This window comes from Pseudophryne corroboree, chromosome 5 (assembly GCF_028390025.1).
Source record: "Pseudophryne corroboree isolate aPseCor3 chromosome 5, aPseCor3.hap2, whole genome shotgun sequence".
In the NCBI taxonomy this organism is placed as follows: Eukaryota; Metazoa; Chordata; class Amphibia; order Anura; family Myobatrachidae; genus Pseudophryne; species Pseudophryne corroboree.
Genome location: NC_086448.1, coordinates 389,344,804 through 389,357,996, shown reverse-complemented (window position 1 = coordinate 389,357,996; position 13,193 = coordinate 389,344,804). Strand labels below are relative to the sequence as shown.

General features: G+C 45.4%; 1 protein-coding gene across 2 annotated transcripts in view; it reads left to right on the top strand.

Annotated features, from left to right (window-relative positions):
• TRIO (trio Rho guanine nucleotide exchange factor) overlaps nt 1-13,193 on the top strand; it is a 1,426,902-nt gene that overhangs the window by 1,064,673 nt on the left and 349,036 nt on the right. For both annotated transcript variants that reach the window (XM_063922713.1, XM_063922714.1), the window contains exon 34: nt 12,574-12,817. In XM_063922713.1, the coding sequence (XP_063778783.1) occupies nt 12,574-12,817 (244 nt within the window). The remainder of the gene's footprint in view (nt 1-12,573; nt 12,818-13,193) is intronic.

Sequence of the window (13,193 nt, the reverse complement as noted above, 5' to 3'; positions counted from 1 at the left end):
GACTGACGGGACCCCCCGTGACTGCTGTCAAAGAGGGTCCCTTCAGCCAATCAGGGAGTGCCACGTTGTGGCACTCTCCTGATTGGCTGTGCGCGTCTGAGCTGTCAGGCGGCGCACTCGAGATACAATGTAGCACATAGGTGCTCCATTGTATCCAATGGTGGGAACTTTGCAGTCAGCAGTTGACCGCGAGTAACCTCGAGGTCAACCGCTGACCGCAAAGTTCCCACCATTGAATATAATGGAGCGCCTATGCGCTATGCACCGCCTGACAGCTCAGACGCGCACAGCCAATCAGGAGAGTGTCACGACGTGGCACTCCCTGATTGGCTGAAGGGACCCTCTTTGACAGGAGTCACGGGGGGTCCCGGCATTCGGGGAAAGGGGTCCCATGTGTAAACATGGGACACCTTTCAGTGCGTGGACCGGGTTTTGCGTTTTATTATTTTGGCAAGTACGTGGATAACAAACAAGAAGAGGACAGATCTACACAGGATTTTTGTGAGTATAATTTTATTTACAGGTACACCTTGGATTCTACTGGTGAAGAGGACCGACACTTAGTGTCAACATAGGTAAGTATGTGTGTGTCGGTGTGCATGTATGTAATAACTTCTTTACTTTCACTTACCTTTTTATATTTCATATGGCTGAAAAATATATTTTTTAATGATAGAAATAAAAGTTATATATTAATTTACAAATATTTGAATCTCGGTGCACCCCCAAAAAAGGCTTCTTTTTCTGTGTGTCTGTACTATAGTCTCCTAAACCAGGGGTAGCACTCCCGGACAATTATAAGGTGTGTAATCCACTTATTAAACCTGTCATAAGGGAAAGAGAACAACTATCTGGAAAAATCTTTGCTGCTGCGGGAATATCTTTTGCTTTTACATGTATGTAATAACGTTTCTCTGACGTCCTAAGTGGATGCTGGGACTCTGTAAGGACCATGGGGAATAGCGGCTCCGCAGGAGACTGGGCACAACTAAAGAAAGCTTTAGGACTACCTGGTGTGCACTGGCTCCTCCCACTATGACCCTCCTCCAGACCTCAGTTAGAATCTTGTGCCCGGCTGAGCTGGATGCACACTAGGGGCTCTCCTGAGCTCCTAGATAAGAAAGTATAATTTTAGGTTTTTTATTTTCAGTGAGATCTGCTGGCAACAGACTCACTGCTACGAGGGACTAAGGGGAGAAGAAGCGAACCTACCTGCTTGCAGCTAGCTTGGGCTTCTTAGGCTACTGGACGCAATTAGCTCCAGAGGGATCGAACACAGGACCCGACCTCGATCGTTCGGTCCCGGAGCCGCGCCGCCGGCCCCCTTACAGAGCCAGAAGCAAGAAGTTGATCCGGAAGATCGGCGGCAGAAGACTTCGGTCTTCAACAAGGTAGCGCACAGCACTGCAGCTGTGCGCCATTGCTCCTCATGCACACCTCACACTCCGGTCACTGATGGGTGCAGGGCTCTGGGGGGGGGCGCCCTGAGCAGCAATATTAACACCTTGGCTGGCTAAATATCACAATATATAGTCCCAGAGGCTATATATGTGAAAAATACCCCTGCCAGAATTCCATAAAAAAGCGGGAGAAGTCCTCCGAAAAAGGGGCGGGGCTATCTCCCTCAGCACACTGGCGCCATTTTCTCTTCACAGTGCAGCTGGAAGACAGCTCCCCAGGCTCTCCCCTGTAGTTTTCAGGCTCAAAGGGTTAAAAAGAGAGGGGGGGCACTAAATTTAGGCGCAATATTGTGTATACAAGCAGCTATTGGGAAAAATCACTCAGTTATAGTGTTAATCCCTGCATTATATAGCGCTCTGGTGTGTGCTGGCATACTCTCTCTCTGTCTCCCCAAAGGACTTTGTGGGGTCCTGTCCTCAGTCAGAGCATTCCCTGTGTGTGTGCGGTGTGTCGGTACGGCTGTGTCGACATGTTTGAGGAGGAAGGTTATGTGGAGGCGGAGCAGATGCCGATAAATGTGATGTCGCCCCCTGTGGGGCCGACACCAGAGTGGATGGATAGGTGGAAGGTATTAACCGACAGTGTCAACTCCTTACATAAAAGGCTGGATGACGTAGCAGCTGTGGGACAGCCGGCTTCTCAGCCAACGCCTGCCCAGGCGTCTCAAAGGTCATCAGGGGCTCAAAAACGCCCGCTACCTCAGATGGCAGACACAGATGTCGACACGGAGTCTGACTCCAGTGTCGACGAGGTTGAGACATATACACAATCCACTAGGAACATCCGTAGCATGATCTCGGCAATAAAAATGTGTTACACATTTCTGACAACCCAAGTACCACTGAAAAAAAGGGGCTTTATGTTTGGGGAGAAAAAGCAGCCAGTGTTTTGTTCCCCCATCAGATGAGTGAATGAAGTGTGTGAAGAAGCGTGGGTTCCCCCGATAAGAAACTGGTAATTTCTAAAAAGTTACTGATGGCGTACCCTTTCCCGCCAGAGGATAGGTCACGTTGGGAGATATCCCCTAGGGTGGATAAGGCGCTCACACGTTTGTCAAAAAAGGTGGCACTGCCGTCTTAGGATACGGCCACTTTGAAGGAGCCTGCTGATAAAAAGCAGGAAGCTATCCTGAAGTCTGTATTTACACACTCAGGTACTATACTGAGACCTGAAATTGCCTCAGCATGGATAGTGCTACTGCAGCGTGGTCTGTTACCCTGTCAGGACAGGGATACTATTTTGCTAACCATAGAGCATATTAAAAGACGTTGTCTTATATATGAGGGATGTACAGAGGGATATTTGCCGGCTGGCATCCGGAATTAATGCAATGTCCATTCTGCCATGAGGGTATTAGGGACCCGGCAGTGGACAGGTGATGCTGACTTTAAAAGGCACATGGAGATTCTGCCTTATAAGGGCGAGGAATTGTTTGGGGATGGTCTTTGGGACCTCGTATCCACAGCAACAGCTGGGAAGAAAAATTTTTACCTCAGGTTTCCTCACAGCCTAAGAAAACACTGTATTATCAGGTACAGTCCTTTCGGCTTCAGAAAAGCAAGCGGTTCAAAGGCGCTTCCTTTCTGCACAGAGACAAGGGAAGAGGGAAAAGCTGCACCAGACAGCCAGTTCCCAGGATCAAAAATCTTCCCCCGCTTCCTCTGAGTCCACCGCATGACGCTGGGGCTCCACAGGTGGAGCCAGGTGCGGTGGGGGCGCGTCTCGGGAACTTCAGCGACCAGTGGGCTCGCTCACAGGTAGATCCCTGGGTTCTGCAAGTAGTATCACAGGGATACAAGCTGGAGTTCGAGGCGACTCCCCCTCGCCGTTACCTCAAATCAGCCTTGCCTGCTGCCCTCGGAGAAAGGGGAGGTAGTACTGGCGGCAATTCACAAGCTGTACTTCCAGCAGGTGATAATCAAGGTACCCCTCCTTCAACAAGGCCAGAGTTACTATTCCACAATGTTTGTGGTACCGAAACCGGACGGTTCGGTGAGACCCATTTTAAAATTGAAATCCTTGAACACATATATAAAAAAATTCAAGTTCAAGATGGAATCGCTCAGGGCGGTTATTGCAAGCCTGGACGAGGGAGATTACATGGTATCTCTGGACATCAAGGATGCTTACCTGCATGTCCCCATTTACCATCCTCACCAGGAGTACTTCAGATTTGTGGTACAGGATTGTCATTACCAATTCCAGACGTTGCCGTTCGGTCTGTCCACGGCACCAAGGGTATTTACCAAGGTAATGGCCGAAATGATGATACTCCTTCGAAAAAAGGGAGTTTTAATTATCCCATACTTGGACGATCTCCTGATAAAGGCGAGGTCCAGGGAGCAGTTGTTGGTCGGGGTAGCACTATCTCGGGAAGTGCTACAACAGCACGGTTGGATTCTAAATATTCCAAAGTCACAGCTGGTCCCTACGACACGTCTACTGTTCCTGGGAATGGTTCTGGACACAGACCATAAAAAAGTGTTTCTCCCGGAGGAGAAAGCCAAGGAGCTGTCATCTCTAGTCAGAGGCCTCCTGAAACCAAAACAGGTGTCGGTGCATCACTGCACGTGAGTCCTGGGGAAAATGGTAGCTTCCTACGAAGCAATTCCATTCGGCAGGTTCCATGCAAGAACCTTTCAGTGGGACCTGTTGGACAAGTGGTCCGGATCGCATCTTCAGATGCATCGGCTGATAACCCTGTCTCCAAGGACCAGGGTGTCTCTGCTGTGGTGGCTGCAGAGTGCTCATCTTCAAGAGGGCCGCAGATTCGGCATACAGGACTGGGTCCTGGTGACCGCGGATGCCAGCCTTCGAGGCTGGGGGGCAGTCACACAGGGAAGAAACCAGGAGATTTCCCTACACATAAATATTCTGGAACTAAGGGCCATTTACAATGCCCTAAGTCAAGCAAGACCCCTGCTTCAAAACCAGCCGGTACTGATTCAGTCAGACAACATCACGGCGGTCGCCCATGTAAACCGACAGGGCGGCACAAGAAGCAGGGTGGCGACGGCAGAAGCCACAAGGATTCTCCGATGGGCGGAAAATCACGTGTTAGCACTGTCAGCAGTGTTCATTCCGGGAGTGGACAACTGGGAAGCAGACTTCCTCAGCAGGCACGACCTCCACCCGGGAGAGTGGGGACTTCATCCAGAAGTCTTCCAAATGATTGTAAACCGTTGGGAAAGGCCACAGGTGGACATGATGGCGTCCCGCCTCAACAAAAAGCTAAAAAGATATTGCGCCAGGTTAAGGGACCCTCAGGCGATAGCTGTGGACGCTCTAGTGACACCGTGGGTGTACCAGTCGGTTTATGTGTTCCCTCCTCTGCCTCTCATACCCAAGGTACTGAGAATAATAAGAAGGAGAGGAGTAAGAACTATACTCGTGGTTCCGGATTGGCCAAGAAGAGCTTGGTACCCAGAACTTCAAGAAATGATCTCAGAGGACCCATGGCCTCTGCCGCTCCGACAGGACCTGCTGCAGCAGGGACCCTGTCTGTTCCAATACTTACCGCGGCTGCGTTTGACGGCATGGCGATTGAACACCGGATCCTAAAAGGAAAGGGCATTCCGGAGGAAGTCATTCCTACGCTGATTAAAGCCAGGAAAGATGTAACCGCAAAACATTATCACCGCATATGGTGGAAATATGTTGCTTGGTGTGAGGCCAGGAAGGCCCCTACGGAGGAGTTTCAGCTGGGTCGATTTCTGCACTTCCTACAGTCAGGGGTGACTATGGGCCTAAAATTGGGTTCCATTAAGGTCTAGATTTCGGCTCTGTCGATTTTCTTCCAGAAAGAACTGGCTTCACTGCCTGAAGTTCAGACATTGTTAAGGGAGTGCTGCATATTCAGCCCCCTTTTGTGCCTCCAGTGGCACCTTGGGATCTCAACGTGGTGTTGGGTTTCCTAAAGTCACATTGGTTTGAGCCACTTAAAACCGTGGATTTGAAATATCTCACGTGAAAAGTGGTCATGCTGTTGGCCTTGGCGTCGGCCAGGCGTGTGTCAGAATTGGCGGCTTTGTCATGTAAAAGCCCTTATCTGATTTTCCATATGGATAGGGCAGAATTGAGGACTTGTCCCCAGTTTCTCCCTAAGGTGGTATCAGCTTTTCATTTGAACCAACCTATTGTGGTGCCTGCGGCTACTAGGGACTTGGAGGATTCCAAGTTACTGGACGTAGTCAGGGCCTTAAAAATATATGTTTCCAGGACGGCTGGAGTCAGGAAAACTGACTCGCTATTTATCCTGTATGCACCCAACAAGCTGGGTGCTCCTGCTTCGAAGCAGACTATTGCTCGCTGGATCTGTAGCACAATTCAGCTTGCGCATTCTGCGGCTGGACTGCCGCATCCTAAATCTGTAAAAGCCCATTCCACGATGAAGGTGGGCTCTTCTTGGGCGGCTGCCCGAGGGGTCTCGGCTTTACAACTTTGCCGAGCTGCTACTTGGTCAGGGTCTAACACTTTTGCAAAATTCTACAAATTTGATACCCTGGCTGAGGAGGACCTTGAGTTTGCTCATTCGGTGCTGCAGAGTCATCCGCACTCTCCCGCCCGTTTGGGAGCTTTGGTATAATCCCCATGGTCCTTACGGAGTCCCAGCATCCACTTAGGACGTCAGAGAAAATAAGATTTTACTCACCGGTAAATCTATTTCTCGTAGTCCGTAGTGGATGCTGGGCGCCCATCCCAAGTGCGGATTGTCTGCAATACTTGTATATAGTATTGTTAACTAAAGGGTTATTGTTGAGCCATCTGTTGAGAGGCTCTGTTATATTTCATACTGTTAACTGGGTATAGTATCACGAGTTATACGGTGTGATTGGTGTGGCTGGTATGAGTCTTACCCGGGATTCAAAATCCTTCCTTATTGTGTCAGCTCTTCCGGGCACAGTATCCTAACTGAGGTCTGGAGGAGGGTCATAGTGGGAGGAGCCAGTGCACACCAGGTAGTCCTAAAGCTTTCTTTAGTTGTGCCCAGTCTCCTGCGGAGCCGCTATTCCCCATGGTCCTTACGGAGTCCCAGCATCCACTACGGACTACGAGAAATAGATTTACCGGTGAGTAAAATCTTATTTTTACTTTCACGGTGTGTATGTACTGTTTTTATTTGGGTATTTTTTTGCAGTAGAACTACCGGTACCAGCGGGCCTGTTCCCCCCTCGCATGCTGGTACTTGTGGTTCTCCAAGTACCAGCTTGCGGGGGAGGCTTGCTGGGACTTGTAGTTCTGCTACAAAAAACAATATTCTTTACTTTGTCACTCCGCCGCCCTTGCATGGGGGGGGGGGCGGGGGGGGACAGCCTCGGGCTTCACATCTGACCCTTGGGTGGCTGGAGGGAGGGACCCCTTGATTTAAGGTGTCCCCACTCCTCCAGGGTACCCCGGCCAGGGGTGACTAGTTGGGGATTTAATGCCACGGCCGCAGGGACCGGTATAAAAAGTGTCCCCCGGCTGTGGCATTATCTCTCCAGCTAGTGAAGCCCGGTGCTGGTGTGAAAAATACGGGGGGACCTCTGCGTCTTCCCCATTCCCCCCCCCCCCCCCCCCCCCCCCCCGTATTTTTTGCACCAGGACCGGACACAGAGCCCGGTGCTGGTTGTTAAAATACGGGGGATCCCCTGTAAATTTCTCCCCCGTATTTTTACAACCAGGACCGGCTCAAAGAGTCCGAGGCTGGTTATGCTTAGGAGGGGGAACCCCACACATTTTTTTCTTGATTTTTAACCCATTCCCACCCCTTCCCACTGAAAAACATGCTCTGATCTCTCCATATTATTTTAGCAGTAAAAAATATATATATATATATATATATATATATATATATATATATATTCTTTTAAAAAATATATTAAATAATACTTGTGGCTCCTAATAGGCAAACCAAGTAGATAAACCCTTCTAATATAAATAGATATGCTATTAGCAATAAAAAAAAACACAAAAAAACATGTTTTTAAAACAATTTATTAGATCCCGCCAGCAAAATGAGGCGGACTGAAATGTATTTATTTATTATTATTTATTACCAGTTATTTATATAGCGCACACATATTCCGCAGCGCTTTACAGAGAATATTTGCTTATTCACATCAGAATAACGAATTGACGAAATGACTGTCGAATCGACATTCTTCAATTGAATATACTTTTGTCGAAAAGCCGCATTTTTACCATTGCAGACATGTCAAATTTGACAACTGTCGAATTGCAAAAAGTCGAATCTGAAACGGACGTTTTTTTGTCGAAAAGTACTGTATTGCATTGTCGAATCATTTTTTCTGTGTCGAAAATGCCCCGTTTTTCGACATTTGCGGCAATTCGACCGCAATTGCATATGGCCCTCAGTGTTTTCAGGAATCTAGAGCTTACCCCTTCTTTGCTACTCAGTTCTGTCTGAAATTATTATCAATTAATGTTAATGGGCTAAACTCCCCCAACGAACGTACTGTGGCTGTCGGCGCATGTAAGAGAGAGAAGGCAGATATTGTTTTTTTTTTCAAGAAACAAATCTCACGGGTCTACACACCCAGCTAAAAGGCAAGCAGTACTCTCAGACATTTTTTGCTTCGGCTAATTGTAATAAAAAGGGGGGTCGCTATTTAAATTCACTGCAACGTTCCTTTTATTCACTCTAAAACAATAACAGACCCGGAAGGGCGTTATATTGTGGTAATTGGTTCCCTGCTTTCCGAAACCTTCACTCTCGCCTCTATATATGCCCCGAATCAAGACCAGTCCCAATTTTTCCAAGTTTTATTTAAGCGTTTTCAAAAGGTTCCACAAGGTCACATAATTCTAGGTGGGGATTTCAATGCTGCTGTTGATCACTCATTGGATAAATCCGGCCCTCCAGGTGCTAAGAAGGCTTCTCTCACCCTTTCCTCTTCTCTTAAACAATTAAACTTATGCGACTCATGGCGGTTATGTCACTCCTTGGCTCGAGACTACACACATTATTCAGCCCCTCATCAGCAATACTCATGCATTGACATGCTCCACATTTCTCAATCCACTGCTTCTTTAATTGCGGATGCTGGTATGTCCCCTTTTACGTGGACTGATCATGCCGGCGTGTATATTTTATTAGACCTCCTCCAGGGCCCTCTACCAACTCGTAAATGGCGTCTAGATGACACATTATTGCTACACCCTTCAACCTTAAATGACCTCAAAATTACCCTGAAACACTATTTTGACGGAAATGGCACTCCAGACGTGACCCATGGAATTGTGTGGGAGGCTCATAAAGCCACCCTCCGAGGCCACATAATGGTTAGGACCTCTGTCACGCGGAAAAAGCAGCACATTAAATCTCTTCTTTGGAAAATCAAATAGCTACTTTACTGGCCCAACATAAACTATCTCCTACTGCAACGCTCCTATCCCAGATCGACAATCTCAAAGGTCAATTGAACGCTTTACTTTCTCATCGGGCAGCGAACATCTTGCAGAAACTGAGACAGAGATTTACTATAAATCGGATAAGGTCGACTCCTTGCTAGCTACTAAACTGAGACGCAAACCAGCTTCAACCACTATTGATAAACTCTACTAAAAAAGTAAATGGTCCCTACGTATGATTCCACAGAAATGGTGGATGAATTTAGAGTTTTTACAAGTTGCTGTATAACTTGCCGACATCCTCCTCCCCTTCAATTGATTTAGAGACTATACGGACATACTTATTGAACACTCCTCTACCTACCATTACTGATACACAACTAACATCACTAAATGCAGACGTATCACCGGAGGAAGTCACGGCTGCCATCAAGTCCATGGGGTCTTCTGCTGTCCCAGGACCTGATGGCTTCACGGCCCAATATTACAAAACCTTTGTACATGAACTCACCCCCCACCTTACCCATCTTTTCAATAGCATTTTAAATTGGTACTCCTTTGCACCGGCCTCCCTGCAAGCAAACATTGTGGTGATCCCGAAACCTGACAAAGATCCCACGAAATGCGTCAATTATAGGCCAATTTTGTAACGTAGACCTCAAAATCTATGCAAAGATTTTGGCAAAACGTTTAGCTTCCTATCTTCCTCACCTAATTCACCCAGATCAAGTAGGTTTCATCCCGGGTCGTCAAGCTTCTGACAACACTAGAAGGGCTATAGATGTAATTCACTCTATACATAAGCAGAAACTACCCTCTTTGATCCTTGCACTATATGCCGAGAAGGCATTTGACCGCATTTCCTGGCCTTTTGCTTTCCAGGTTCTTGACAGAATGGGCTTTACCGGTAACTTCTCCCAAGGCGTCAAAGCCCTATACCAGCACCCTACAGCCACAGTTTCTGTTAACCGTCTCACTTCTTCTCCTTTTCAGATTACCAATGGCACTAGACAAAGATGCCCACTCTCCCCACTAATTACGCATTGGTCATGGAACCCCTAGGTGCGAGAATACGTGATAATTCTGACATTATTGGTGTACGTGTTGGTCCGACTGAACATAAAGTTGCCCTATACGCGGACGATGTTCTCTTATCTCTGGGAAACCCCACCCAATCTTTACATCTCCTTTTATCTGAAATTGGCCTTTACTCCCAACTTTCAGGCTATAAAATCAATACTGAAAAATCTGAAGTATTAGACTTTTATATTCCAGGATCGACCAAACTAACCCTAGAGGCCTCTATTCCATTTACTTGGCATAAGAAGAAACTTAAATATTTAGGTATTTTTTTAACACATAGACTTCACCAACTGTTTCAAGCTAATTTCCCCCGTATTTTAGACCAGATTAAATCAGACTTACTCTCATGGTCTTCTCACTTCGTTTCCTGGATAGGAAGGATAAATTCGGTTAAGATGAATATACTCCCCAGACTTCTCTACCTTTTTCAGACTCTTCCGATTTTTATCCCGGCTTATGTATTTAAATTTTTGAGATTTCAGTCCTCTCGCTTCATATGGGCAAATAGACATCCCAGAATATGCCTACAAATGCTTCAGCGCCCCACTCATGGTGGAGGGCTAGGTATTCTAGATTTCAGAAAATATTATATCGCTGCTGGGGGTAATTCTGAGTTGATCGCAGCAGGACATTTTTTAGCAGTTTTGCAAAACCATGTGCACTGCAGTTGAGGCAGATATAACATGTGCAGAGATAGATAGATTAGGGTGTGGTGAGTTAAATCTGCAATCTAAATTGCAGGGTAAAAATAAAGTAGCCAGTATTTACCCTGCACAGAAACAAAATAACCCACCCAAAACTAACTCTCTCTGCAAATGTTATATCTGCCCCCCCCCCTGCAGTGCACATGGTTTTGCCCAACTGCAAAAAATGTCCTGCTGCGATCAACTTGGAATTACCCCCAATGTGTGCAGTGGTGCGGTGCTGAAGCAGGGAAGGTCTGGGTTGATATTGAGGCTGCTGAGCTAGGACTCTCTTCCATCTCCTCTCTTTTATGGATCTTAAGACCTAACCGTCCTAAAGGTGTAGTTTCTCATCCGACGGTATCTCGTTCTTTATCAATCTGGGATTATGCAAATAGAAAACATAGTTTGGCTCCCTCTCGCTCCCCTGTTATTCCACTCCTTCATAATTTGGCCTTTCCTCCAGGAATGCACAGTATAGCATTTCTTCCATGGAAACACAGAGGCATTCTGTTCCTTAATGATATTTCTAAAGATAAAAATGTACCCCAATTCTCTCAAGTTCAGGATAATAACCACATACTGTACCTACTAAACATTTTTTTCAATATTTACAAATTAGACACTTTCACCCTTCAACGAAACATACACTCACTGGCAGGCCACTATCTGCTTTTGAAGCATTGTGCCTCAGACGCTCTTCCACTAGAGGACTGATTTCTTTTATCTATACATCATTGCTCTCTGATGGCTCCACACCCCCACAACCTCCCTACGAAAAAGCCCTGGGAAACGGATCTTAACACTGCTTTCACTGTAGATGAGTGGTCAGAGATCTGGGACAATGTGGCCTCTAGCTCTATATGCATCGAGATTAAAGAGAACATTTATAAGTTATTATATCGGTGGTACTATGTCCCCTCCAGACTTAGTAAGATCTATCCTGATACCTCAGACAGGTGTTGGAGAGGGTGTAACTTAGAAGGCTCATTTATGCATATATGGTGGTCTTGCCCCAAGATAGCTAGCTTGTGGAATTAAGTCGTCAACTTCATAGCAATCCTATTACATATCCCCATTCCAAATGACCCTAAATAATTTCTTTTACCACTAGATATTCCAACGTTATCCAAACAGCAAAATAAATTGATGCACCATGTGATCTCTGCGGTCACCTGCCAGATCGCATTGGACTGGAAACAATTGACTGCTCCCTCTTTGCACACTATAATGTCCCGCATTTGGTATGTGTACCGTATGGAGTACATGACGAGTATCCTCAATAACTCATCAAAATAAATTTGTTGACATTTGGTCTCCGTGGATCTCCCTACACCGGATCAGCTCTCATTTTGCTATTTGCTATTTAATATTTATCCCCCTGGTTTTTTTTTTTTTTTGTTTTTTATATACTGGATCGTATGATCCTTTATTCCTTTTTGGCAACTTCCTTACCCTCTGTTCTCCTTCTGTCCTCTAACTCTCTTTTTTTCTTACTCTCTGCTTCTTTTGTGTTTATTTCTTTCTTCAATAACTACACCATCCAGACGTTTGTTTTTTCCTTATTTCTTTAAAAACTGATCAAATGGATCACATACAAAAATTTGAAAGTACAATGCTTCCCAGGTTTTTTATAGGAGTTTTTATTGTACTGGATTGTGAATGTTGAAATCTGTAATATTGATGTATTGTGATCTTCCAATAAACTAATCCTTAAAGAAAAAAAAAAATTAACTTGCTGTGTCTCCACCCACAGTAACACTAAAAGCACTAGACATATGGGGGAGTAGGATTAATCAGGAAGGTTTTGGTCAAATGTAAGTAACCAGTTTAAAAAAACTAAATCTGGATTCAACAGCAACAAGCATTTAAAAAGCATTTCCAGTAAATTTCGAGAATTATGATCATTCTGAATGTACAGTATAGTAGAAAAAAGCCTACATTGAATAGTACTGTATTCAAACTGACACACTAACATACTTTTTTTTCACAGCTTTCGGGAGGTTGTGAGCTGACAGTGGTCATTCATGATTTTACGGCTTGCAACAGCAATGAACTGACGATACGACGAGGACAGACACTGGAGATTCTTGAGAGGCAGCATGACAAACCTGATTGGTGTTTAGTTCGGACTACTGACAAATCACCGGCAGTAGAGGGTTTAGTTCCTTGCAGTTCATTGTGCATTGCACACTCAAGGAGTAGCATGGAAATGGAAGGCATATTTAATCATAAAGGTAATGATTAAGTTTTAGCCACGATTTTTCTGACAAGTGAACTGTAGAACAAATTAAATTCTATTCTTGAATTGCAGGCACATTTTAGATGTAATGCATGACAAGTGCACACACTTTATTTTGTTTGGTATTTGTTTCTTTTAAACTACTTGTGTAATTCCTCAATATCTATTAGAGACTGAAAATTCAGTGCTGAGTGCAATGGCTAGTACAAACTGGTTACAAAACATTAATCTAAGATCTGGTGACTCCCATGACTGCTGTGTGCTCTGATCAGCCCCCATGTGCTGTATGCATTTACTAGTGATCCTTAAATAAAATGTATTATGATTTACATGAAAAGATATGTTATATATTAATGTAAAACCGAGTTTGT